We start from the raw sequence: 27,686 nt of genomic DNA, 5'->3' as shown, positions 1-27,686 counted from the left end.
AAGACTATTTTACAATAGTAATGTATTGCTCCAAGATACTAATCGGTAAGTAGATCAAACTACAAAATATATAAATATTGACATATAAATGTAATTGATTTTCTCTACACTATGGAATAGGGCTCTTCCACGCTTTCATATTAATTAGCAGATTACAGTGACCCCTAAAGAAGAATGCTTAAATAGACGACGTTTTGGAGATAAAATGGCATTTCGTCATGTACATCAATACTAGAAGAAAAACTTTACGCGCAGTGAAATTTGTTGTCATGCGGTCTACCTTCATCTATATTAAGTGTTACCATAATTATCAAACAACGCCGCATCGTGTTTAATTTCGTAATGAATAAATTAAAAATTATAACTATAAATAATCTGTGTTTATATTAAAATTTTAAGAATTTCTGTTATCTAGTTTTGAAAATCAAAATTAATACAAGGCTAGCTTTGAACTCGGTCCTTGGGACATTTGTTTTTATTGGCTTTAGGAGCCTCTTAAACTAAAAATAGTCATTAGTCTACTTGGTCAAGAGTCAATATGATTTCGCTTGTGGTTACTGGTCTGTGTTATATGTGTATGGTCTGACGGATTGACAGAAGCACAAAACGTAGCTAAAATAGTTACTGTGACACATTGCTAACATATTTTGTACGAAGTTCCGAGCTGGAGTTGACGTACAAGGAGAAGGTCCCGTTAAATTGCGTTTAGGATACTTGGATCCATATGTGCTCTATGAAACATGGGATGTGCCACCGAATATGCTAATATCTAAGACATACGTGCATGAAATGAAACCACATACACTCTATATAAGCTATTACTCAAAATAATTTGAAATAAAAGTATAGAATGATCAATAGTTTGAAAGAAGAAGATGCATGGTTGGGTTACAGGGCAAATACTCCATTGGCAGATAATTTCCGCTACATATATATATCATTTGAATATTAGTTGCCTTATATATATGTATGAAAGAAACACTTTACTGCCAAAGGAGATTTGCCCCGCAATCCATCCCATGCAAAAGAACTACATACAAGAATCATCTTGCAAAACACAGAATAAAGCTGCTACGGTAAATATTTTAGTGTCGTAATGTTTAGTATGGAAATATTTTAGTGACGTTCGAGTGAGTTTCAATAGTTGACTAAAGATGTCATTGGCTCTTCGACTATCACAGCATCTCTAGTCTCTACCGAGCGCGTGCGTAACGCGTCCGTCATGGGTCCAGCTTCAGTCTTCGGATATTATTCGTTACTAGTTTACTACTAACCAATAGAAGGTAATAGTAATGCCAAGGGATTTGTTTTTGTTTTTGTAAAATAGGTCAATACAGCCAAATAAAGAATTTACTATATACTTTGAATTTTCCGAAACCAATTTCTTAATGTAATAAACACTTAGAGCATCATTATCCAAGACTCTTAATAGAGTCTCTTAGTTTAATTAGGAATAAAAAAAATAGCAACTAACACAAGAGACGACTCTTAATTAGGGTACAGAAGAGACGGTTCTTGTAACTCTCTCTTCTCCTTCGCTGTAGCTTCTTCAACCACTCTCATCTCCTTTGCTTTCCATCTCCCTCCCTCTCTCACGAAGATTGATCCTAGTTTCGGAGGGGATAGATGGAATTCGTTGTCGGAGAGTGTTTCGGGTCGTCTTCTGCTCCGATGGAGCTGATTTGGGTTGGGATTGATCGGGTTTTGTTGTTGGAGAAGGTCGCTTAAGAGCAGCCATGGAGGATCAAATTGCCAGTTCCAAGTCCATTCAGACAAGGTTCTGTTTTTAAGCTCCTTGTGTGAATGCTTATGTATGTGTGTGAAGTTCTTGAAAAAGTTTATGGCATTAGTTATGCTAATGTATCAACCTACTGATTATAGGAAAGTAGTGGATTGTTTTGCTGATTTGAGTTGTTTAATAAGACAGCGAGGATGTAGAACCGCAGAGGATAACCGTATCGTTAGGTTGAGAACAAAGATGCAACTTGAGCAGAATAGAGAAGAGGTAACACACACATTTGGTGATGTTTTGAGCCACCTACTACTGCTGATACACTTTTTTTAAGATGGATGCACAAGATAGATTTTTCTCAGAGTCAATCAAGCAGATACATGACAATAGAGATGCAAAGGAGGAGGATTTCGAGATGTTGCAGCAGCAGGAGCATGCCAAAGTTGTCGAGCAGCAGCAGAAGAAGAACACTAATCTCTCTAGTAAAGATGAATTACGAAAGATGTATGTAAACATATTTACATAAAGAGTAACTAAATTGTTCTGGTTTGATTATTTTTTGTAGAGCTGAGGAGGTTTCAGGTTTCATAGAGTTACAAGAGAAAGATATGGAGGAGTTTGATAGCTGCCCTGGAGGTAATAATTCATTAAGTGGCACTAGTATACCATTTGCTGAAAATGCATTTGTAGCTGTAAAATTATACCATTTGAATTTTGAACAAAACAAGAGGTAAGTAGAGCTTGTATGGAGTTCATGTCTGTGTGGACTATTACATATAACTGCTTTGCATTGACAGAGTTATTATGGTTTTTGTATATGCTGACTTCTGTTGTAATGTTACAGCATAATTATAATCCGAGAACATGCTCAATCAAATTCCCATAAAGTTCGTTACTTTGGTCTCTGTTTTTTTATCTTGTGGATCTGCTCATATCTCCTTTGCATCATATTCAGTTACTTAAATCTATTTCAGGAGCCAAAAGGTTGTGTAACATCTCTTATTGAACAAGGATGCGCAAGTCGATCTGTTGTACATGTCAGATACAAGACTCCAATGAAGATGAACACTTGAAGTCTTCTCAGCAGCAATCCGATGGTATTTTGTTGTTATATACAATGCCACCAATCAAATGAGTTGACATTTGGTCGAATGCTTTGCACATTTTTGTAAGTACATTTGGTCGAATGCTTTGAATTTTTTTTTTAAGAATCCCTAAATAAGAGACTTCTATTGGAGCACAAAAATGTTGGTGTGTTTTAACTAGGTCTCTTAAGTAACATTTAATACTTAAAAATGATTAAAAACCCCAAAGTGGGTTTTTGGGTTAATGATGCTCTTACGTTCTCGGCAACACAAATAACACTTATGTCTGAACCTCTTTAATAAACATGTTTGTTACTTTTTTAAAAAACTACTCCCTCCGTTTTATATTAAATGTCGTTTTAGAGAATTTTTTTCGTACAAAATAAGTGTCGTTTTTCGATTTTCAATGCAAAATTTATTTTTCTATTGGTTGAAATATGGTTAGGTGTATAGGTAATAGTGTTTTTTATAGGAAATGTACAAAATTAATTGTTTGCTTAATCCGTGTGCCGAAACCTAAAACGACACTTATAATGAAACGGAGGAAGTATATATTTATTAATTTGATTTTAAAATGGCAGACAAAATTACATATATCCAAAATTTATCACTATGTATTTTAATAAAATAAATCATAAATTATATATTCTTCTCTTAATCTTTACAAACAAAAAAAAAGAAATCAAATTACGTGCGCAATTTTTTTGTAAAAAATATTGAAAAATCAGTTTTTTAATACAGAAATATATTTACTGTTACATAGCCAACATGAGTTAACTATTGAAAGTTGAACAAAAAAAAAAAAGAGTTAACTATTGAAAGTTGTCATTTTAGCATTTTATTCGTCATTATTTTGTCCTTTTTACTTCGAAAAAATGTTCAAATTTTAGTCCTTTTACCTTAGCTCAATGTGAATCATGATGAAAATCCCCCATGTTATGTTTCGAAAAAATAAAAATCTCCGATGTTTAAAATAGTAACCTGACAACAAAACCAAATATTATGTTAAATATGTATTAAAATTTGGAAAATATCATGGTGTGTAGAAAACTATAGAGAGTAAGTTGGTTATATTATTTTATCTGACATAATTTATTAATAAACTAATATGATTATGTGAAATTAAAAAAAAAAAAACTGTTCTGTCAGAACATAAAACAACATTTTTAATTATATTTCAATCGATAGGTTATATTATTTTAGCTTACATAACTTATTAATAAAATAATATAATTATGTGAAATAAAAAACTTTTTTTTCAGAACATAAAACAACATTTTGAATTATATTTCAATCGATAGGTCAATCTTCGTAGTTTAGTTATTGTTGTAAAAAAAAATTATATTTCTACCACTTGATTATTTACCAAGAGAGATTAATAAACAAAAATCCATGGGTTGTTAGCTAATTTCTCCTTAAAACTATTTTTCTATTCGGGTTTACTGTTTCACATCCGTGTGCTTATTCCACCTACAAATTTGACTTCCCCTACGTGTAGATGTGTAATATGAACAAGACTCGTACTAATTATATTTTAATCTTCCTTTCGTGACCTGTTCAGATATATTTATATAAAATAGTTTGAGAATCCAAATGAAAAACGTGAATTTTGAAAGGCTAGTAAGTCATAAGACTCATAACCACACTTCAAAATCTATTTATATACAAGTTACATTCTCTGTCTCACACAATCTGAATAACAGAAGTTTTCTGAAGCTCTTCGATTCTTGAAGGCTCGAGAGATGGAAACAAGCAAGAGCTCAGAAAATACCTTTAAACAAAACCAAGATCTCAAGACCGAAGGAAAAGTGTTGGAGGCACGGAGAACCAGAGGAGGAAGAAGGAGGAGTGAGAGTGTGTCTGATTTAGAAGCTGAGGAGACCAAAGGGTTTATAGATTTAGGTTTTGTTTTCACCGAAGAAGACTTGAATTCGGAGTTGCCTGAGATACTTCCGGGACTGCGGACGTTTCTCCACGGGGAAGAACAGAGTAAGACAGACTCTTCCGTTCCGAGACCTTACTTGTCGGAGGCATGGGAACTTCACAGCAATAAATGGAGTGAAAGAGCAAAGAAAGATTCAATTGTTTTAGACTTGAGAATGGCTAAGATATGTAGTGAGACGAACATGAAGGATTGTCTCAAATGGTGGGCTCGTTCTGTAGCTTCTAGTCTCAAATGAGATCCAATTTTATTTACTAATTCTTCATTAACCATTGGTGGCATTTCTATTCTACTTCAACCTGATCTCTCAGGTGAGAGCCGAGTATCCCACCAACTATACTACAACAAATTATAAACCTTTTATAACATACAAGTAGTGACGGCCCAACATAGTAAATTTTGTTTATTTGCCCTAAACCAAAATGACAAAATACGTGTTTATGTCTGCATAATACAAGGACTGAATAATATTATTTAATACAAACGGCAAAATAGAGCAAATGTTTTTTTTTTTTTTTTTTTTTTTTTGAAAAAGGCTTAAAATAGAGCAAATGTTGCATCACGTGATTCTCGGATCCATGCTTAAACAACAAAATGGGGTTGAAAATGGAAAAAATAAAATCAAGGGGCAGCTTCTTGAGATTCCTGACAGATTTCTTCGATTTGGGTATTTATTAAAGCTTCAAACACACGCAAATAAAAAAAAAAAAGCATTTAAAGTCATGGAGATCGGCAACGACAGAAGAACTAGAAAGCAGAAGAACAGAAGCTTTCTGTTCTGGTTCAATTTGTTGTCATGCAGCTGTCGCCATACCTAATGTTTTTCATTGAGGTTTACGTCGTGGCCCTTCTCATCCCAATACAAATTTATTTATATAGCAATCTTTTTACGTTTACCCTATTTCTTGCCTTGCGTTTTACTCTTTCCTTATAAAAATTCAGACATTTCTCAACAAACTCTTCTAGCTTCACTAAGAATTAATATGTTCTGTTTTGTATTTCTCCAGACCTTTTTGTTAACCATTTTTCATATATTATTGTTAGAAATTTCTGGCTTCAGTGATTCTTAATCTAGCTCTGTTCCTGATTGTTTCCATTACATAGTTTATGAGCTGAGAGAGAGAGAGAGAGATAAGATCAATGGGTAAACAAGGATTACCGAGAAGTCCTCGACCTGAAACAAGAGATAAAGAAGAGAAGATTGGGAGAAGAAGTTTGGATTCTTTAACAGGAAACGATCTCTTCATTGGTAGAAGAATATTTGGAAGTGAAGGATCCAAGGCTCAAGGATCTAAACATGATCAAAGCTGTGGCAGTAGCAACAAGTTCAGTTACTCTTGGAAGCAGCAACATTCATGGCTTCGTAGGAACTTCAAGTCGATTCTTGTGATGGTCTCTGTCACCAGTTTCATTTTCTTTATGGATTCCATTATGGTTTCGATCTTTCATTCGGATAGAAGCTCCGTGATGCAGGACATTTCAAGGTTGAGCAATGACACTCTACATAAGGTTTGAAAAAATATATTTATACTCTTCCATTTTTATTGGTTCTTATTGTTATATTTTTATGTATGTAAACTAAGAATGGATCATCTCAAGATGCTTCACCGGTGCAAATGTATAGCCGTTTACTAAACTTAGCTTCAAATTCTCTTGCAAAGGTTAGTGAAAACTTACAAGGCTGTTTTTGAAACGTTAGTAATCTTGTTTTTCATTGTGATACAAGAACGTATTCCAACCCGATACACCGACTTTTCGAGAGGAAAGATCTTCAAAGTCATCACAGTGGAAGCCTTGTGCTGATAATAACAAACAAGCTGTGGCACTAGAGAGGTCTAGTGAAATGAACAATGGTTACATTATGGTTAGTGCAAATGGTGGCCTTAATCAGCAGCGTGTGGCTGTAAGTAAATACCATACTTATCAATAACGATCTTTTGATTCATGAAGAAGATATGTATATATAGTGATTGTGTTAGTTTCCTGCAGATCTGTAACGCGGTTGCGGTTGCTGCTCTGCTCAACGCCACTCTAGTGCTCCCTCGGTTTCTTTACAGCAATGTTTGGAAAGATCCTAGGTATTATAACCTCCTCAAGACTTTGGAATTTATAAGAAAATCAATGTTTTGTTGATGTCTGAGAAAATGCGTAAACTGCAGCCAGTTTGGTGATATATACCAGGAGGAACGTTTCATCGAGTATCTGAAAGATGAAGTGCATATAGTGAAGGATCTTCCTCAACATCTGAAACCTATTGATGACAAGAATCTCAGCTTGGTGTGTTCTTTTTGCATTCTCTCTTTCTTTTTTTATCTGCTTTATCTTCTTCTTTTTTGAAACACTAAAATTATTTTCCACTGCCGGCTATTAAAATGTTTTTTTTTTTTAATCTTCTTTATCATAATGTTATTTTTTTCATAGGTTACTGATACAGAACTATTAAAAGAGGCAAAGCCAGATGATTACATGAAACATGTTCTTCCTTTGTTGAAGAAGTATGGAATGGTTCATCTTTTTGGATATGGGAATCGCCTCGGTTTTGATCCGTTGCCTTTTGATGTTCAGGTTCAAATATATATAACAGGATACATAACTAGTTTATTCAGTTTGGTTCTTAGAAATGATAATTGTTGTTGAATTTACAGAGATTACGATGTAAGTGCAACTTTCACGCGTTGAAATTCGCTCCCGAGATTCAAGAAGCAGGATCTCTGCTGGTGAAACGGATTAGAAGATATGAAACTTCGCAGAGCAAACTGGATGAGGCATTGCTTGGTGAATCCATGGTGAAATATTCAGCTAAAGAAGATCAAGAACGGTTGAAGTATCTTGCTTTACATCTAAGGTTTGAAGAGGACATGATTGCTTACTCTCTATGCGATTTTGGAGGAGGAGAACCCGAACGTAAAGAGCTTCAAGCGTACAGAGAAGATCATTTCCCTCTTCTCCTCAAACGTTTGAAGGAATCAAAGTACATATAAAATTTCCCACTTCAATGTCTTTAAAATGAATCTTGTTCACTTTTTTCTCTGGGTTTTCTCAGGGCTGTTTCTCCAGAAGAGTTGAGGAAAACAGGAAGGTGTCCATTGACACCAGAGGAAGCAACTCTGGTTCTTGCTGGTCTTGGATTCAAAAAAGGGACATATATATACTTAGCTGGATCTCAAATCTATGGAGGTTCTTCTCGTATGCTTCCTTTAACAACTCTTTACCCCAATCTTGTGACTAAAGAAACTCTCCTTACACCACAAGAACTCGCACCATTCAAGAACTTCTCTTCTCAGGTAAAAAAAAAAACTCATCATAAGTAGTGGTGGACATACAAACCGAACTCAATTGTTTGAACTCTGTTTTGCAGCTAGCTGCATTGGATTTCATAGCTTGTGCAGCTTCGGATGTGTTTGCAATGACTGATTCTGGGAGTCAACTATCGTCCTTAGTCTCTGGATTTAGAACATACTATGGCGACGGTCACGCGCCAACACTGAGACCTAACAAGAAGAGGCTTGCAGCGATCTTATCAGAGAGTGAAACAATAAAGTGGAAGGCTTTTGAAAACCGTATCAGGAAAATGATAGAGGAAGGTCACAAAGTTCGTCTTAGGCCTTATGGACGCAGTATCTATCGACAACCCAAATGCCCAGAGTGTATGTGTAAATTTTGATTCTTGAAACGTATAACATTACTGTTCTGAAATTTTGATGTCTCGTTAGTACAAAATAGAATAAAAGACATCGTATATCATTGATTATAGGCTTGTAAACAATATGAAACATTGAAAGATGTTGAAGTAGAACCTCTTTAGAATCTCTTACTATGTCTCAACTTCGTCTCTCCAGTTTCCTCTCTGAAGATTTTCTTCCTTCCACCTCTCGCCTCCGTTGTTGCCTGTATGGTTGAGACAAAACCACATACTTAGATTCCTCAGTAAAAAGACATGATGAACATGGAAAACGAAAGTTTCCAAAAGATGTGTTCCTAGAGAACATTGCAAATCCGGACAATCAGTTCATTACTCAAGATTCCATAATTTTACGAATAAGCAGTAGAAAATACTACAACTTACGCGAAAGCTGAGTATCCAGAACCAGCACTTGCACCGGATACAGGAGCTGCATTAGTCCCAGCTGCTAGAGGTGGATTCTTCACATCCCCATCAACCTGATTTAACAAAAAAACGAAGTCAATGAAGAACTAAAGATGCAAGAATCTTCTGATTCTGATAAAATACCTTATCCCATTTGGATTTCTTGTTCGGTCTACCATCACGAGCAGCGATATCAGTTGGTACGGAGGGCAATCCAGTAGTAGCTAAAGCTGGAACACCTGAGATTTATCAAACTCCTATTATCCATTAAATCTTGCAGAGATGTAGCTGAGATATATAAAGAACCAAACCGACAACTTTTTTTCTCTAACTCCCTGCGACTTAAAACACACCTGGGATGGGGATGTTAGGCTTTTGAGAAGCAAATACCGCCCCGGGTTGAGTGCCAACAGAAACAAAGTCAAGCCTTTGGTTCTTCTTGCTTTCTTGTTCCTTCCTTTCCCTCTCACGCTTCATGTCAAGTTCTGTATTTAACACATAAAGAGGATCACTATATATCAACCAGCAATCCAAATGAGTGAATGATACTGGACAGGGTATTTTAAACATGTAACAAGATATCAGAAGATGCTTGTCACAAGAGTCAAAACATATAATGCAACATATTCTTAATACTCTTACAACGAAAGAAAAAGAAAAGAAGGAAGAAGCCATTAGAAGGTGGGAGTGTTTACCTATTGCATCACAGAAGTCACTCAGATCATAACCATTAGGATCAAAAACGTATTTACTGAAGCAAGAACCAGTCTGGTCAATATCTTGATAACTGACAGCATGCAACAAGAAGTCAGGATTCCTATATTCCTTTCTATTCCGCACTTCATTATTGAAGCTCTTCCCCATCTTCTTCAAGCTCAGAAACTTATCTATTTTCCTCTGCAATTACATCCACAAACTTGTCAAGTAAAATCCCCAAAAGAACGTATCAGACCAAGCTCTAACTAATCAGAGCTCAGAGAGATATGCTATCTCTAATCAAAAGAAGTACCAAGTGATCTAAACAACATTCCAATCTAGTCCAAGAATCATTGCAAATGGACTCAAAGTTCAAAAGCATCAAACATTTAAAGCACCAATAGGGGGAGCTTACTTGAAGCTCCTCGGAGCACTTGTCTTTGGGTCGTGGAGGAAGGAACTGATCCAACAACGTATCAGTGCTTTCCCCTGAGGTATCATCTACTGCTCTCTCAGACTCGAAATTCATTGGACTACTCCAGTCGGGTTCGTCGTTGTCGAGTGAACGAGGCGTCGCGTGAGCGCTGGAAGCTCCACCATCGATGACGACCTTAGGCGTTCCAGAATCTTCTTCTCCTCTTTTTTTCTCCTCGTCCATGAAGTTGGCTCCTTCTTGCTGACCCTCTTCAGTTCGTTCGGCTTCTTTCTGATTTCTCTGCTCTTCTTCCTCTTCCTCGGCGTCTTCCATCTCTTCGTCATCCTCGTCACTGTAAACGGAGAGTAAAGCGATTCCTTCAGAGTGCTTCTTCTTCGACGCCATGATAAACTGCCTCAGGTCAAATTCGAGATTAGGATTAGCGGAATTGCAAGAACAGATCAAATTTGGGGACGGAAACGGAGAATCTAGGGTTAGTGATCCACCGAATTCAAAGAACACATTTATGTCTTTCTAACTGAAACGACGCAGTTTTCTAAATGAATTGGACTCACTCATAGCCATTAAAACCCCATTATTACTTGGACTTGAATTAATTTTGTTAAATCTAAGGCCCATTTAATAAGATTATGTTATGAAATGCCGTGGAAAAATTTGAATAGTTTCTTCTACAACTTTTATTAGTTCAAATCATTGGACTGTTGTTGGCTTTCGTGCTAAGGGGGGGGGGGGGGGTTATTGGGACAAAAATTTGTGTGGAATTTGAGAATTTTTAAAGTTCAAAGATTTTAAAAGTTGAGTAGATTTAACAAATATTTTATCAACTATTTTGTATGAATTTCTGTTAATTGTTATAGACTTTTATAGATTTGCATACATATTTTTTTTCATAAAAAATCTCTTCTTAAGGTAATATATACAAGTCTTTTTGAAAACTACCAATCTTTTGTACGTCAAATATATATATATAATGTTTTCTTTCATGAGCTACATAGAGGTAATCTCTTTCTTTTCACCATTATTATATAAAGGGTATGAATGGTGAGCAGGGAACGACGAGGAATAGTGCATTCCCTAACACTCCTAAAAAAAATTACCATTCACAAGAAATAATAATTTATTCTCATTCCCTTTTATTCCTTTTTTTGTAGAGAATTAAAGAACAAAATTATTCCTTGTCAAATTTGATAAGGAACAACCATTCCTTTTCATTTCTGGTATTTTATTCCCGTATATTCCTTTTTTATTCGTTCCTCTTGTTTCCCGGATGGTCACCACTCGGACCCAAAGTCTTGCTTCCCAGATGCAAAGATAAGAATGATCTAGTTCTGTAGTTTTTCGTGAATGACGAAGTATGACAAAGAGATTACATTTTTCCATGGCTTGATTCTTGGGTCAATCATCGTCTTCTTCTCCACTTGTCTTTTCGTAGATTTGGTTCATACTCTGGAAGATTGGTGTCACGTTCTTCTTTATACAAAATTGAAATGGACAAATGTTGAAATTATCACCTTTTTGAGTAACATTCGTAAAGAATCGAAGTGTGTGTTTTTATCATACAGATTTTACAAATCTTATGAGTAAACATGATATTTTCAAAGTTGAGTCTAATGAGTAAAAATATAAAGAATTTATATCCCAATAACAATAGAGTTTGATAGAATTACTAAATCAATGAAAACCAAACTTTTTGAATAATCAAATATTGTAAATGGATTTTAGAAATTCCTAAACCAATAACAAAGGATTTTATTAAAACTTTAAAAATCCATAAACCAATAATAAAGGAATCTTAAAATTTCATAATTCTCCTAGAATCCTTGCACCAATAACCCCCCCCCCCCCCCCCCCCCTTTAAATATGGCTGAGAACCAAAGTGACTAGTTATTAGTGAGTGCAAACAGAACGGCCAAGTCTTACAATGCACCGCTACCATTTTTCACTGACCAGATTCCAAATCTTTCAAAATTAATTATTTTACGGAAAACAAAAAGATTTCAAAATTTGAGAAGTAACATTTTAAAGCAACTTTTTTTCCCGTATACTTTATGGGCAAATCTCCAAAATAGCATTTTTCTAAGTTTATATCACAAAATAGCCCTCAAAAACTAAAATGACCAAAATAACGTTTTATCTTTTGAAAAATTTAATTTTTTTTTTATTTTTCAAAATTTGAAATCTTATCCCAAAATCCCACTCTCCAACTCTAAACCCTAAAACCTAAACTCTAAACCCTAAATCCTAAATCCTAAATCCTAAACTCCACCCTTTAACTCTAAACCCTAAACCCCACCCCTAAACTCTAAACTCTAAACCCTAAACCCTAAACCCTAAACCCTAAACTACACCCCTTAACTGTAAACCCTAATGTCTAAATTAATTTACCATTGAGATATAAGTGTATATTTATCTCTTTTGATAAAACATTAAACACTATTTTGGTCATTTTTTTTTTTTTTTTTTTTTTTGATCAAATGGTCATTTTTATTCTTAAATGCTATATTTGTGATAAAAACATTTTTACTGCTATCCTAATCATTTTACTTTTATGGTTCGAATGGGATTCATATTTGGAAATCTGTTATCTGTTATGCAACATAATCTCTTCTACGCCTATTACGCTAAATAAAGCAAAATCAAAGTGTTTTAACAATAAGCAGCGAGCTACAGAACAAAGAAATCGGATCTTCGACAGAAACACAGACTAAAAAAAAAGAAGAAATCAGTTCTGCTCTTGAGCTTCTGCAGCCTCCTTCTCCTCATTGGCCGCAGCCATTAACTCATCAAACTTGTCAGACTTAGCGAGCGTTATCTCAATCTACAAGTTGTAAAGTCATGGAACTCAAGTTTCACACAAGAATAATAATAATGGAACACAAGATTGATATTTACCACAACTTAAACAAAAGGAAACCATATTGTTGAGAAATATAACCTTGGCTTTCTGCACAGGACGTCCTCTTGAATCGCCCTTGATATCCACAGTCATAGTCATGATCTCTACAAGAAGAAACAATAAGCAAAACTTAGTCGCAGTAAAACCATTGTTCTTCAATTTGGGCATTCAAGATCTTCTTACTCTTTTCAACAGCAAAACCATTGTTCTTCAATATCTCAGCTACGGTTACAACAGTAGCAATGGCTGCACAGTTCAAAATATTCAATAAGGAACCAGAACAATCTTTTCAAATAAAGCAAGTTCAGATTCTAAATCTCATGACAATAAATGGAAAAACTGCTATTATGGAAACAAATTTCGAGTTTAATAAACTCAGTTACATTGCTTAAAAACCACACATTATATTTTGATTTACACAAAGATCACTAAAGAGAGAGAAGCAAATAACATTTACCCATTCCAAGTGCAGACAACTCCACATCGGTGTACTGCTGCATGTACCTCTGTTAATGTCAACAAAATAAACATGTTAAAGAGAGATAACATAACAACACAGAGCACCACTAATAACACATTCAAATGTTACAACTTAAAAGGGGTTTAGTAACTCAATAACAGCAAGTAGAGTCCCCTAGGTTTCAAACTTAAAAGGGGTTTAGTACCTTGGCGAGATTGACGTAGAAGAACAATGGTTTCTTAGTGTTGGAAACCTGAATCCGATTCTTCTTCTGGGTATCAACGCCCAAGCTCATGCTCTTTACTCCTTCTGTGATCCCTTCCATTGAAATAAACACTCTTGCCCTCTTTTCTCTCCCACTCTGTCTCACAAACTGATAGAAAGAGACGATGAAGCTTCTCCGTTGTAACCAAACCCCCCAAAAAACCCTAACTCGGTAACAGAAACGACACCGTTTGGATATATTACAATGGGCCGGTTTAAGGCCCAAACGGCCCGAATGGCGGAGAATTAGTTAATGAGAATATAATATAATTATCTATTTTGAACATTATTTTATCCGATCAGATTGAGACACTCTACAATTGAATCCACACTCGCCGGAGAAGCCATGCCGATGTTCAAGGCGCCGTTCAACGGCTACTCAGTGAAATTCAGCCCTTTCTACGAGTCCCGCCTCGCCGTCGCCACAGCTCAGAACTTCGGAATCCTCGGAAACGGCCGGATCCACGTCCTCGAGCTCTCTCCCGGAGGTCCCGGCGTCACAGAGTCCATCGCCTTCGACACAGCCGACGCAGTCTACGACGTCTGCTGGTCAGAATCTCACGACTCCGTACTCATCGCCGCCATCGGCGACGGCTCCGTGAAGATCTACGACACAGCGCTCCCGCCTCCCTCCAATCCCATCCGATCGTTCCAAGAACACGCGCGTGAGGTTCACTCGGTTGATTACAACCCCACACGCCGCGATTCTTTCCTCACGGCGTCGTGGGACGATACGATGAAGCTGTGGGCCATGGATCGTCCGGCGAGCATCAGGACTTTCAAGGAGCACGCGTATTGCGTTTACCAAGCGGTTTGGAACCCTAAGCATGGAGACATCTTCGCCTCTGCTTCCGGCGACTGTACCCTGAGGATATGGGATGTGAGAGAGCCTGGCTCCACCATGATCATCCCTGCTCATGACTTCGAGATACTGTCGTGTGATTGGAACAAGTACGATGATTGTGTTTTAGCGACTTCTTCGGTGGATAAGACGATTAAGGTGTGGGATGTGAGGAGTTACAGGGCTCCTTTGGCTGTGCTCAATGGGCATGGGTATGCGGTGAGGAAGGTGAAGTTCTCGCCGCATAGGAGGAACTTGATTGCTTCTTGCTCTTATGATATGACTGTGTGCCTTTGGGACTATATGGTGGAGGATGCTTTGGTGGGTCGGTATGACCATCACACTGAGTTTGCCGTTGGGATTGATATGAGTGTTCTTGTTGAAGGTTTGATGGCGAGTACAGGTTGGGACGAGCTTGTTTATGTTTGGCAGCAAGGGATGGATCCAAGAGCTAGTTGAAACAAGTTTAAGTCTCTGAGTTTCCTCTTTATTTGTTGTGGAATAATAAAGTTGGTATCTTTCATAAACAAAATGCCATGTAATTGATGGAAAAATTTCAGACATAGATGAACAAGGTTTTCTTTTTCGTTGTGGTTGATGACAATCAATAGAACTTGCTCCTGTTCTATTGTTATAAATATAGAGAGATATTTCAAAGTACACATAACTTGCTCTGATGAGCAATGATTTGTACAAGAGGTTATTAAGAGTCCGAGGTATCAAAAGAGCTTACTCGTCCAGCCATTCCAAGCTGTAACATTTGGTCCATTTCTCAGCGACTTCGATGCAAAGTCCTGGAACTGCCTTTTTGACTTCCTCCCACATATACGAAGCCTCCGTATCGCAAATCACATGGCGGAGAGATTCGAGTGCATCTACAGAACCCGGTAAACCCCATAAAGGGCACTCTCTCATGTCGATTTTCTCAAGTTTCTTTAGGTTCCCAATCTCTTCAGGAAGAGAATTTATGCTGTCACACTGTGAAATGTCAAGGTACTCTAGGCACGGCAGCTCACAAATTTCGACTGGTAGGTCTTTCAGCTCGAGGCAAGCATATAGCCGAAGAGTTTGAAGGGACTGTAGTTTACTCAGATTCTTTGGCAGTACAAGAATGCGCGGACAGTTGGTTATGCTGAGGGAGTTGAGAGAGACGATCTCACAAATGGTCGAGAGTTTCACAAAATCATAACAGTGATCGATTGTGAAATTAGACAAGCTTGGGAAGATGTTGGAAATATCCAAATCCATTCGATCAAAGCTGTTGTTCATCTTACAAAGGATCAGATGCGTCTTGTGAAGGTTTCTCAGTGAAATGGTACTGCTAGAGAGTTCAGGAACGTGAACCCTCTCGAGCCAGAGACTCCTCAGCTTGGCCAAATTGGCCGAGAGTGGGAAGCCATGTAGACACGCAAAAGACATGGAATTGTTGATGATCACAAGCGCCTTGAGGCTACCCATCTTACAAATAAACGGTGGCAAGACGTACTTGTCTGAAGAAAAGTTCAGTATCAAAACTTCTTTCTTAGGTAGTTCCATGTCAAACCAATCCAGTCGTTCATTTCCCCTGACAACACAAAAATCCATCAAGCTCTTTCATGCAATCACCAATTTAATACATACAAAGTTAAAAGAGTTCTTACATGTATGAATGGAGACTATCCGAGCATCAAATGGCTGATTATTGTTCTCCTCCCATTCTCTGGGAAGCATGGACTCTCTTCTCGGCATCAGTAACCGCTCTCTCCTATTTACTTCCACATGATTGCTCAGACGAAGTGCTACGTCTCTCAGAACATCGTGCTGCTTGACAAAAAAATCGTCGTAGCCAGTGCCAAACCTGCAAGGTTATCATACGGTAAGATACCTTTGAAACGTGGGCAGTGGCTACAATACACAAAATCATAAAATAGCGACCGACCTACCTCGGAATTTTCACTAGTGTTAGGAGTGACACATTTTTTTTTTTTTGTAACGTCAAACGGCAATTCTATCACTCAAGCTTAAAGTGTTCTGGGTAACCAGACCGGAATAGAACAACCAATGAAAAATAACTCCATACGAAAGGTCCTAGCAGTCTTAGCTAAAAAATCAGAAAACTGACTGCGCACTCGTGGCACATGGATGATTTTGAAGTCCGGGAAACAGATGTGCAGCGTCTCTATCTTCTCCAATTCTGTCGCGAAGCTTGGCCACTCCTGAGGTTCATTTATCATTGCAATCAGCTCTTTGCAGTCTGTTCCAAAGCTCTGGCATGGCGAGTGTTCAAGCATATTCTTCATCGCCCATCGCAGTGCTTCTACCTCCAAATGCAACGCTGATTCACATCGAGTGAAGTTCCGTATTCCCATAAGTTGTATGTTCTCCCCACTATCCATCTAAACTCATCCACATCCACTAAATCGATCAGAAGCTGTCCAAGATCCATCTAATAGACAAATATTACCCAAGTTTAAGACTTGGTTTTCATCATTGTTGTTGGCCTGTACTACTGGTGGTATCATCTCATTTGCATTAAACCAGTCTTGATATTCACGCAAAGATCTTTGCTTATCGAACTAGCTTCAAAAGATCTCTGTCTATTCCCCTGAAAAGTTTATCAATGCGAGAGTGATACATTAATAATAATATTGAATAAAATATAATATTTTACATAAGAAATATTTTTTCTTTTAATATTATATATAAAAGATTTAAAATTATTTTTAAAAGTTAAAATATAAAGAAATAAATCAGTGTTTTGGCCATTTTGATATCTTTCTTTATTAGACCGGAAAATCTGATAAATTAAATAATTTAGCCAAAAATGGAAAGAGGAAAGAAAAAAAAGTTGGTGTCCAAATCTAATAATTCTCCTGGTTAACTTGAAGATGATAGACATTTGCCTCTTTCTTTCTTGTGTAGAATCTATCGTCAATGTCTCACCTTCTTCTCTCCCGACTCTCCAACCTCTCTCCCAGCGGCCACTCGCTCGTAAGCTTTCTTCTTGTACGATTTAAGATTTTAGCTTCTTTATAAAGTATTAGTAGTTAATTTTAAAGAATAAAAGATATGAACCATTCGCTTAGTCACGATATAGTTTATTAGCTTATTTATCTACTGTGGCAGTTGCACAAGACCATTCGCTTGTTTTCATCGTCTTCGACCAGCCCCTGTTTTCCGCTTTGCGTCGTGGAGAAAGACTCGCCGGGCAACGGCGGCATGGTCGGAGACGTCCACTTGTTCGATGCGGCCACGGAAGGGTTAGTCACAGTCACTGACAAAACTATACCCGAAGTAATCACTAACGGCGGTATTGTGGTCGGAGCTTCTCATGGATGGTTGTTTTTCAAAGACCGGCACGATCATTCCGTATATGTGACCGATTTTTACAACTCTTTGGCTTTCAAAACAAACGCAACGATGATTCCTATGCCTACATTTACTGCTCTCCACCTTTGCCAAACTGAAGTTGTCTGGAATGTGGCAATGTCGACTTCTCCTGGTCAGCAAGAAGATGAAGATGATTGGGTAGTTGGTATCAAGTTCTTGGGTAACCAGCTGAGTTTCTGCAGGCCCCGTCGTGACCTGCGGTGGACCAACGTCTCATCTCCTTTTAAAATGTTCAACAACTCAAATCTCATGTTCTCAAAGAGAGATAAAACATTTAATTTGCCTGCTCCCGTAGGCAACTACTTGTGCTCCTGGGATATCCAGTTCCACAAGGATGGATACCCTGCCCCTAAGATCCATAAGCTGCTTTTTCACAACCTTCCCCAGTTGCCCCAGTCCATGTGGGAGCTCTTGGATTCGTGTCCCAGAGAGGATCACTGGGTGGAGTCACCATCGGGGGAATCCTTCCTCGTAAAATGGTACATATTGAGATTGATGCTAACCTTGCCAATTGTTATGCATCATTTCTAACACCCTTTGGCTCTTACGTTATGTCTTTGTAGGTACTCCCGTGTCTCACTGTCCCCTAGCTTGTCTACATTGCCGATAGTTATGGTGTTCAGAGAGGAAGACAGAAAGGATGGAATAATAAAGATGTGTTACACAGAGGACATTGGAGATATTTGCATCTTCCTTTCAAAGAGTGAGGCCTTCTGCGTCCCGGCTAGTTCTTGCCCTGGTCTCAAGCCTAACTCCATTTATGTCGCTGACCGTGTATTTTCTGTGTACGATCTCACCACCAAAACCTTCCATCATTTTAAATACCCCATAGATGCACCAGAGAAGATTTCCCGCGTCCCTTGTTGGCTTCCACCCGTTTCAGTCTAAGTTTCTATGGTTCTGTGTTTGGTTCATTAGTGTTATGGTCTGGTATTTTCAAGCAAGCCAGCCTATTTTATTGAACTTCTCACTCTGTTTGTTTGTTTGTTGAAACGCACTAAACTCAGGTGAAGCCTAGCCCTCTTTGTTTTTAATTTTTTTCACTTGATGAATTTTGTATTTTTTTTTTGTAAACTGTGAAATGTTCTTTTACTCACCCACTCTTTACCTTTTTACTTGTGTTTACATGTTACCACTGATATAGTGAAAATATTTTTCTATATGTTATATATTTTTTTCTCTCTATATAATGTGGATTTGTTTCTGTATAGTTACAGAAACTTTGAACTGAAAACAAAATATTTGCAAAATTGACATTCAAATTAAAAGAAGAAACAAAATTAGTCTAACAATGGTTTTAATCATTATACTAGGGCGGGTATATTTTTTGTTTTAGTTATTTTTGAAAATTTTAATATTAGTAAGACCTTCACTAACTTTAAGTAAAATTACATATTTAATAAATATTTTTTAATCGAATAACCTATTTAAAACCCGTTATACTAAATGAGTTTCATTTATATGAATATTTATTTCCATTAAAATTTCACTTAAACCCTATTAAATCCTATTTTTAACATCAAATGCTTTGTTAATTGATAAACTTAATGTATGTGTAAAGTATTTAAAATTTGAAAGAAAAATGTCTAGTCGAATAAATCTAATTTTTTGGCGGAGATGTAAGCTATGCTGTTGTAGTGTGATAATATTTTTTGAAAAAAATATATCAAATTTTATTATAATTATGAGGAATAATTATTATATTATGTCAATAACGTAACGCTATACATAATTATATAAAATAATGTGTTATATTAATCAAATAAAAGGTTAAAATCAAAAAATAATTTTTATTTAAACACCCAATAACAAAAAAAAAACAAAAATATATGGTAACAAAAATGTCTTTTTAATGTCGAGAATCAGTTTTAACCTTTATAAGGGTTTATATTTTTATTTAAACACCCAATAACAAAAAAATACAAAAATATATTTTTATAAATTTTTGTTGCCATATACATAGTTCTTTAAAACATGACTTAAAGTGGTTATCCCTGACTTTAAAATATATTTATTTAGATGAAGTTATATAACTTGTGCAGTTATATAAAAATTAGTTTTTTTAGTTGGACATAACTTTTTATCAATTGGTTATATTTATGTTTTAATATAATAGATAATAATTGAGTATAATTGCAATTTTGTTTAATAATCAATATTATTAGTCTTTTTCTATTAAAATTAAATTAGCCATAAACCTAGATGTGGTTAAGAAAGCAATATAAATTTATATGGCTCCTTGCAATCAGACCAAATGGAACAAATCAGTTGATTTTAAAAACAAAATCGAGGCCCATGGCCCAATTTTAAAATCATAAACCGACAAAAACTCCTTCTTTGTGTTGGAAGAAAACGTAACTGCTTATTATACAAAGAGAACGTGTTATTGATTTAATTAAAGTAGATACAGTTATAAAAAAAAAATCAATTGGACATAACTTGTTATCAATGGGTCACACTGCTGTTTTAATAGAATAGATGCATCTCAATTTATTCATACATTTTTTTTGTCATCAACAAAACAAACTCATACAAACTCTCTAGACCAAATTGGGAGTTCCGCATCCATGTTAACGGCAAAAGAAGATTGTTTCCTGATATTACGTGCTAGACTATCCGCTTTTAAATTCTACGTTCGTGGTACATGAATGATCTCTAACCCGAGGAAAGCTTTCTTTCAATTTATTCATAAATTATAGTTCGAACGTTATTGATCTTCTTATTAAGTTTCATCTTCTTTTCTCTACGAGAAGTTTTAAAAGCAAAATAACATTTTATGTATTATTATTCATCCAAAAGTTGTTAATATTAAAAATGATCATAAAATATGAGGTATCGTTGTGTAGATATTCTAATAACGACCGTGGTGTTATAAATTAATTTGATCTAACTAATAAATTTTTTGTATATAATAATGGTTTATAACATATATTTATTTGTTTTATGTGATTTGCATGTTTTCCAAAAAATTAAACCGAATTGTTGTTAATATCATTACGAAATTCAGTTATACTAGTTTACTTTTATATTTAGTATTAGCAGTTGTACATAATTGTATGCTGTAACTTAATTTAAATTAATGTTTTGGGATTTTTAGATTAAGTGACTCAGTTTTTCCTCCTAGCTAGTCAAAGTTGTGATTGTGCAGATTCTTGGAACAACATATTCTTAATGGATTGTCTTCATCATGGATTGATGCGATATACTGTAACGATTTCTTTCTATATTATTTTGATTTGTTTCTGTATACATTTTATTTCAAGAGAGAGTGAAAATATCTTTACATATGTGAAAAACATTAAAAGGATTTCTTCTTCTTGTGTTTAGAAAACAAGTAATTATAAATAAAAAATTGAATTCAAATATTATTGTGGAATATTTCGTCAATGTCTCAGCTTCTCCTCCAACGACTCTCCAAATTCTCTCCCCGTAACAGTTCACTCGTAAGATTCTTCACTCTCTAGAATTTACTTTTTTTTTTTTAAAGAAAAAAATTCTAATTAGTCATTGATTTGAAAGATTTATGAGAAGGCTAGGAGGGTGTTGTCATCGTCAGCAGCCACCAACCCGTATGTATCACTGGAGATAAGTGCTGATTTGAATGAGGGTGGAGGAACAATCATTGGAAGTGTCCTCCTGTTCGACGCAGCTAAGCAAGATGTGCTCACGGTGGAGAAAACAATACCAGAAGAGATGATCGTTGAGGGGAAAGGAGTCGGAGCTTCCCACGGATGGTTATTTATGGAAGACCAACGCGATCGTTCCCTAAGTGTCACTGACGTTTTAAACCCTTTAGCTTCCAAGAGAGAAACGACAGTGATTCCTCTGCCTCCGCTTGCTTCTTTGCAACTTTGCCAATCTAAGGTTGGCTGGAATGTGGCAATGTCCTCTTCTCCTCCTGATGAAGACGATGAGGATGATTGGGTGGTTGCTATCAAGTTCTTAGGTGGACAGCTTAGTCTCTGTAGGCCCCGTCGTGACCTCCGTTGGACTAATATCCAAACCCCTTTATTAGGCTACTTAGATAACTCAAATCTCATGTATTCCAAGAGAGACCAATGCTTCTACTTGCCTTCTCCTGGAGGTCACCACTTGTTCTCCTATGATATAAAAGACAAGGATCATCCCAATCCCAAGTTCCATGTGTTGCAGTTTCGTGATCTGCCCGAGTTGCCTCAATCCGAATGGGAGATTTTGGTGAGTTCGTGTTACAGGACAGAATATCTGGTGGAGTCAGCCTCCACTGGTGAACATTTCCTCGTCAAACGGTATTTATACCTTTTTTTAACTCTGCTAGCTACTTTTGTTATCAACTTTGTGACTGAAACATCATTCCTCAGGTACATCCAGACGTATCTCAAGAACGGGCAGGACTACAAAACGAAGCAGTTCATGGTATTTAGAGAGGAGGAGACGTTGGAAGGAGGAAGATACATGTGTTACACTGACAACATTGGCGATGTGTGCATCTTTCTTTCAAGTAGTGAGGCTTTCTGCGTCCAAGCGAGCTCTTTCCCTGGTCTCAAGCCTAACTCCATCTACTATATAGGCCAAGGATTTGGTATTTACAATATTACCAACGGAAACTCCACTCCTTTTCAAGGTGCACCAGCCAAGCTCTCCGCCTCTTTCTGGCTTCCCCCATTTTCTATCTAGTGGCTTGGTATATCCTGTTTTCATTTGTAGGGGATGATTATCATAAATCTCTTGCTGTTGCTGGAACCTGAAAAGTCCTACTATTTAAATACTTTTTTTTATAATGTGAGATAATAAGCAACTGGTTTCATCATGCAATTTTAGCAAAAAAGGTCCTTACTTTTAGGTTTACTATACCTTTTCCGTTTACCCGACAGGCTTCTGGCTATTTTGAGTAAAATCTCAACTTTATTTCTAAAATATTCAAATTCCTTTCTCTTTACGGCTGTATCTATTGGATAAAACCAACCTCGGCTTCTTTATCCCCGGGTTCTTCCCCCATCCTGGGTCGGAGGGACCATCAGAAGACCGCCGGAGCCAGCAAAACACACCTTCTCTGGCCTCCTCATCTATGATGTTTAGCTTGGAGTCAAGGCGGGTATTTTCTCTGGAAGAAAGGGTTTTCACTGCTCCTGAGTGAAGCTCTCTTACAACCTACCGCCTTCAAAAGTTGAAAAGACTAGTAAACAAGGAATCATGTACTATTTGTTGCTTCAGTTGCATGGCTTTCTTGCTCGAACGACAAGAAAGAGCTTTGGACTTAGAACAGGGTATCCTGCGGAGACTGTTGCTTGCTGCTGGCTGACTCTTTATTTAATGTCAAGTGTATGACTCTCACATCTTCAAACCTGTAGGAATCTACAAAGATTGGTCTGCTATCTTTCTCTCTAAGAAAAAACTAAATCTACCGTCAAATATGGGAATAAGATTATCCCGAGAAGCAAAAGGAAAAGATGGGTTCTTTGGAGCCTTTCCAGCCACCTCGAACGGGTCGTGTCAAAGATTTAGCCCCATTGACGACAACCGCGCTAACAAACTCTCACTCACGCTCATCGAAAGGGTCACAAACCGGACTGCCCAAAAGGTCTAGTCCCTTATTTCCTTTTTCGCTAAGCTATGGAAGGTCAATAGGCGACCAGTTGGGTCGGACCTAGGAAATGGAATGTTCATGTTCCAGTTCGAATGTGAGTCCGATGATCTAAACGCTGTGCTCGAAAGAAGGGCTTTCCACTATGTCAAATGGATGGTGTTACTACAAAGATGAGAACCAACTGCTTCGGCATCTTTCCCATCACTTATCCCTTTCTGGATTAAGGTACAAGGAATCCCTATCCACCTCTGGTCAGAAGCAACCATGAAGAGTTTGGCAGAAGACTTTGGAATTTTCGAACGAGCAGAAATCACTGACTTCGCGGTGAGAATGCGGGTGCAAGTCAACGGACTCTTGCCTTTGGTTAAATCTTCTGCTATAGAGTACCCCAATGGAGACGAGGTTACATCGTTCTTTGTGTATGAACGAATTGAAAAACATTGTTCGAAGTGCTTTATATTGGACCATGAAGTTAAGGATTGTCTAGTTGCAAAACATCAAGCTCGGGAACTTCTTCAGAAAGAACAGTCCACAAATGGTTCGGTTATGGATAACAATATGAATGCAGATAGAAGCCGTCCTAGAGATAATTCGGAGGCTTACCGCTTCACTGCTTCCAGAGCTGAAGAGGCAGAACACAAAGATCTTCATACATCCCGGTATGACATGTGTAGACATGATGCAAGACACAAGATAGAGGAACGTCGCCGTTCTCGCCCTGATCAAGATCTTAGCTCCAGAAGAGTTCACAAAGAACCTCCTAGGGACTGGCAAACCCGTCGCAATCGATCTCCAACCTCCGGTTCACAGATTCACATCGTGGCAGGCTAATAAGGGATGATGCCAGTAATCAACTGAGCACTAGGAACCAAAATGATCTCTTACGTATTTCAAGAGAAAGAAGACATGAACACAGAGAAGACTCTGTTTCATCCAAAATAGCAATGGAACAGGCTGATATGGGGAATCCCCGGGAGACGCCTTTGATTCCAACGTAACATTTCGTTTAATGAAGCTTTGGATGATGTGCATGACGCTATGATCCAATACATCCAGTATGCGGACCCAATTGAGAGTGCTGGACGTAAAGAAAGATTACGCAAGGCTGAAGAAGAAGGCCAATTTGAAGAAACAGCAGCATGAATTGTTTGAGCCTCTCGGGGACTCCCGGAATTTACCCTAACTATATTTGAACCGTACCCTGACGTGAGTACTCAAGCAAATATGAGAGCTCAGCCAGGAACAAAGAGTCCTCCTTATAGGAGAGTTCCAACAATCCAGAGTTTTGGATCTCACGCCAAAAGTGCCCCTCCTACTGAGAGAATTCCAGTATCCCAGAGACTTGGAACCCAAACAGACGCAGAGGATTCTACTGTGATGAGAGTCCCAGCAAGTTAAAGACTTGGACACCCAGAGGCCCTTGCCGCAAGGGTACAAGGATCCATAGCTGAGCTCCCAAAGCGTAAACCAGGGCGCCCTCCTGGGAGGAAGGTGGCCCAATCAAGTCCAAAACTAACAGCAGGCTCTACTTCCCATAAGAGAAAAATCCAAGGATCAAAACCCCCCACCTACTCGCAGGACACTAGTGATAGAGTCTCCAAAAGAAAGATCAAAACCGCTCTCAGGAACCTCTTGTGCGTCTTAGAACTCGAACAAAAAGACAGGAACTCTCACAACCTCTGAGAATCAACCTATCTCCAACCTGATCCCGGCCTCCTCTAGGAGAAGGGTGGATTTTCACAATCTATCCCCTCTCGGTCCTTAAAAAATTGTGAGCTGAAACTGTCAGGGATTGGAGGATCCCCGGATAGTTCGTCGACTGAGGAAAATAAAGAAAAGCATATTCCCGGACATTCTCTTTCTTATGGAGACCAACAACCCCACGCTTTTGTCACGTCAAAGACAGAAGCTCTGCCGTACGATAATATTCATCTAGTATCACCGGTTGGACACGGAGCAGGAGGCTTGGCCCTGCTTTGGAAACAAGAAATTAATCTTCAAGTTTTAAGTGCTTCAGCAAACGGTATTGATACTTGCATTAATTTTGAAGGAAAGATCTTTTTCTCATCGTTTATCTATAGAGTTACTGATAGAAATAACAGACGATTTCTTTAGAGCATTTGATATCTCTAAATGAAGCCTGCAATGCTCCCTGTTTTTTAACCGGAGATTTCATTGATTTTTTAAATAATGAGAAAAAGAATGGTGGCCCGGCCCACCCGGAAAGCTCCTTTTCGGACGTCCGCACCTTCTATTCGGAGGGGGATCTCTTTGATTTACTGCATTTGGGCGACTTGCTGTCATGGAGGGCCCAATGGGGAGACTATCTAGTGCGCTGCCGGCTAGACCGAGCGGCAGCAAATAGCTCCTGGGCTGAACTATTCCCAACAGCGAGATCACACTATCTGCTATACGAGGGTCCGATCATAAGCCTCGTGTGTTTTATTTCAAACCCGAGAAGAAAAAGAAACGAGGGCTCTTCCGCTACGATAGACGACTAAGAGACAATCCCGAGATCAAAGCTTTTGTCTGTCAAGCTTGGAAAAATGCCACAAACTCAACTGTCAATGATAGAATATCTATTGTTAGAAGCGTTATTACTAAGTGGACCAAGAAGCAGCGGAAATATAGTAGGTTACTTATTGAAGAGAAGAAATTAGAGGTCGACGACGCCCTTACTTGTGATGCAAATGATACTTCTCTGATCCTGAAGATCTCAGAAAAAAATTAACAGTGCTTACTTGGCTGAAGAAAACTACTGGAAGCAACAAAGCAGGCTCTTGTGGCTCAGTCTCGGAGATAGGAACACATATCCTTTTTTTCACGCAACAGCGTGCAAATGCATTTTCGGTGATTGAAGACACAGACGACACAATTGTGTTTCATGAAAAGCGGATTGCTAAGGTCATTGTCAATTATTTCCAACTTCTTTTCTCTTCCATTGGAAGGGAACATCGAAGACACAGTCGATTATGCTCTGTTGTCAATGGTGATGCGCCTCAGTACATGGATCAGTACATGGAACCAGGTCCGGATGGAGTTCAGGACGATCAGATCATTCCAACCGAGGTTCAGGCAGACGACCGTTCCAGACAGACAGACCGAGCCATGTACCGGATCGACCCGCGCGCAGTCGGAAAGGAGCTAAGGCTGGAACCACGTCCAGATGACCGAACCGACCGTACCGGAGCCCGTCTTCCCCGACCAACTCGCCAAGCCAAAACTGAAGGTCGAGCCAGAACTCACTTGGGCCGAGTGGAAACCGAGACAGACCATAGTCTTTCCCTTTTGGTACGTCTGATCTGAGCCGAGTGTCCCGACGAGCGTATTGATGGATCAGCCGGCCAGTATGATCAGTTCTTGAACTTTGATGATCAAAATTTCTCTGCAAAGATTCTACAACTGTCCAAGGACTTGGGACGTACTGGAACCAAGATGATGCATGGGCCTTACCCGGCCGACTATACAGAAGGCGCCTCGCCCGTCCTGCTCCTTACCGCAAAGGAATCACTTGGTTTAGACGAACCTGGACGTTAGTCAGTTATGACCAGATCTAGAACTCAAGATATTTTCTACTTTGTCTTTAATTTTCAGATCCAGATCTAGATCCAGATCTAGATCTAGATCTAGATCTATCATTAATACTTCTTATATCTTTTTCTACTATAAATATGCAAACACATCTCTTAATAAAATCATTCCATTTTTCTTTCAACTTTTTGAGTCTTTACTCTTTGTTCTTCGATTAGAACTTCTCTTGTTTTCTTGGTGTGGTTAGCTCCAAACAAACTCTTCTTGTCCGTTGGTCTTGTGAGTCATATCAAGCAACGGTTCGAGATCGCCACTGTGTTGGACCGGTGCGTCACATCCGGCAACGATCTGGTTCGTGAATGATGCGCCTCAGTACATGGATCAGTACATGGAACCAGGCCCGGATGGAGTTCAGGACGATCAGATCATTCCAACCGAGGTTCAGGCAGACGACCGTTCCAGACAGACAGACCAAGCCGTGTACCGGATCGACCCGCGCGCAGCCGGGAAGGAGCTAAGGCTGGAACCACGTCCAGATGACCGAACCGACCGTACCGGAGCCCGTCTTCCCCGACCAACTCGCCAAGCCAAAACTGATGGTCGAGCCAGAACTCACTTGGGTCGAGTGGAAACCGAGACAGACCATAGTCTTTCCCTTTTGGTCCGTCTGATCCGAGCCGAGTGTCCCGACGAGCGTACTGATGGATCAGCCGGCCAGTATGATCAGTTCTTGAACTCTGATGATCAAAATTTCTCTAAGGCAAGGATTCTACAACTGTCC

At 38.2% G+C, this 27,686-nt stretch overlaps 8 protein-coding genes and 1 long non-coding RNA gene across 11 annotated transcripts; 6 read left to right on the top strand and 3 right to left on the bottom strand.

Moving 5' to 3' along the window:
- Positions 1-1,082: 1,082 nt before the first annotated feature.
- Positions 1,083-2,978, top strand: LOC106399585. The gene is made up of 6 exons (XR_007324275.1): positions 1,083-1,777; positions 1,928-2,005; positions 2,067-2,214; positions 2,298-2,368; positions 2,577-2,619; positions 2,707-2,978. It is a non-coding gene; the product is annotated as an uncharacterized LOC106399585 (long non-coding RNA).
- A 1,581-nt stretch (positions 2,979-4,559) lies between these two features.
- LOC106398085 lies at positions 4,560-4,997 on the top strand. Its single transcript, XM_013838685.2, has one exon. It carries the CDS (start codon positions 4,560-4,562, stop codon positions 4,995-4,997), a length of 438 nt encoding a protein of 145 aa, XP_013694139.2.
- Positions 4,998-5,481: 484 nt separating this feature from the next.
- LOC106402262 (O-fucosyltransferase 8) lies at positions 5,482-8,569 on the top strand. Of its 2 annotated transcripts, XM_013842959.3 has the most exons (10): positions 5,482-5,591; positions 5,864-6,268; positions 6,343-6,420; positions 6,486-6,662; positions 6,749-6,837; positions 6,919-7,036; positions 7,181-7,324; positions 7,405-7,730; positions 7,803-8,043; positions 8,118-8,569. In XM_013842959.3, the coding sequence occupies exons 2-10, from the start codon at positions 5,900-5,902 to the stop codon at positions 8,421-8,423; spliced, it is 1,848 nt and encodes a 615-aa protein (XP_013698413.1). In that variant the 5' UTR covers positions 5,482-5,591; positions 5,864-5,899; the 3' UTR covers positions 8,424-8,569. The 2 variants fall into 2 exon arrangements, with proteins under 2 accessions (XP_013698413.1, XP_022558024.1); XM_022702303.2 differs by lacking the exons at positions 5,482-5,591; positions 6,343-6,420 and having other exon boundaries at positions 5,664-6,268.
- On the bottom strand, positions 8,410-10,502 carry LOC106402263 (SAP30-binding protein). The gene is made up of 6 exons (XM_013842960.3): positions 9,958-10,502; positions 9,542-9,743; positions 9,200-9,331; positions 8,991-9,085; positions 8,826-8,920; positions 8,410-8,647 (listed from the first exon to the last, which is right to left on the bottom strand). The coding sequence occupies exons 1-6, from the start codon at positions 10,360-10,362 to the stop codon at positions 8,581-8,583; spliced, it is 996 nt and encodes a 331-aa protein (XP_013698414.1). The 5' UTR covers positions 10,363-10,502; the 3' UTR covers positions 8,410-8,580.
- Positions 10,503-12,583: 2,081 nt separating this feature from the next.
- On the bottom strand, positions 12,584-13,748 carry BNAC05G22220D (uncharacterized protein At2g34160). The gene is made up of 5 exons (XM_013840040.3): positions 13,540-13,748; positions 13,332-13,380; positions 13,058-13,120; positions 12,914-12,978; positions 12,584-12,796 (listed from the first exon to the last, which is right to left on the bottom strand). Exons 1-5 carry the CDS (start codon positions 13,657-13,659, stop codon positions 12,701-12,703), a joined length of 393 nt encoding a protein of 130 aa, XP_013695494.1. The 5' UTR covers positions 13,660-13,748; the 3' UTR covers positions 12,584-12,700.
- Positions 13,749-13,875: 127 nt separating this feature from the next.
- On the top strand, positions 13,876-15,022 carry LOC106402199 (peroxisome biogenesis protein 7). Its single transcript, XM_013842887.3, has one exon. The coding sequence runs from the start codon at positions 13,945-13,947 to the stop codon at positions 14,896-14,898; it is 954 nt and encodes a 317-aa protein (XP_013698341.1). The 5' UTR covers positions 13,876-13,944; the 3' UTR covers positions 14,899-15,022.
- LOC106398086 (disease resistance protein ADR1-like) lies at positions 14,864-16,283 on the bottom strand. Its single transcript, XM_048756912.1, has one exon. The coding sequence runs from the start codon at positions 16,021-16,023 to the stop codon at positions 15,169-15,171; it is 855 nt and encodes a 284-aa protein (XP_048612869.1). The 5' UTR covers positions 16,024-16,283; the 3' UTR covers positions 14,864-15,168.
- An 857-nt stretch (positions 16,284-17,140) lies between these two features.
- BNAC05G22190D lies at positions 17,141-20,085 on the top strand. The gene is made up of 3 exons (XM_013840620.3): positions 17,141-17,409; positions 17,545-18,287; positions 18,372-20,085. Exons 1-3 carry the CDS (start codon positions 17,353-17,355, stop codon positions 18,694-18,696), a joined length of 1,125 nt encoding a protein of 374 aa, XP_013696074.1. The 5' UTR covers positions 17,141-17,352; the 3' UTR covers positions 18,697-20,085.
- A 251-nt stretch (positions 20,086-20,336) lies between these two features.
- LOC106398087 lies at positions 20,337-23,491 on the top strand. Of its 2 annotated transcripts, XM_022701693.2 has the most exons (3): positions 20,337-21,251; positions 21,328-22,076; positions 22,149-23,491. In XM_022701693.2, exons 1-3 carry the CDS (start codon positions 21,195-21,197, stop codon positions 22,462-22,464), a joined length of 1,122 nt encoding a protein of 373 aa, XP_022557414.1. In that variant the 5' UTR covers positions 20,337-21,194; the 3' UTR covers positions 22,465-23,491. The 2 variants fall into 2 exon arrangements, with proteins under 2 accessions (XP_022557414.1, XP_048612868.1); XM_048756911.1 differs by having other exon boundaries at positions 21,328-23,491.
- Positions 23,492-27,686: the final 4,195 nt, after the last annotated feature.

The sequence above is a fragment of the Brassica napus genome, chromosome C5, assembly GCF_020379485.1.
Source record: "Brassica napus cultivar Da-Ae chromosome C5, Da-Ae, whole genome shotgun sequence".
In the NCBI taxonomy this organism is placed as follows: domain Eukaryota; kingdom Viridiplantae; phylum Streptophyta; class Magnoliopsida; order Brassicales; family Brassicaceae; genus Brassica; species Brassica napus.
The sequence above is the reverse complement of the archived record's forward strand: the minus strand, read 5'-3'. Positions and strand labels throughout refer to the sequence as shown.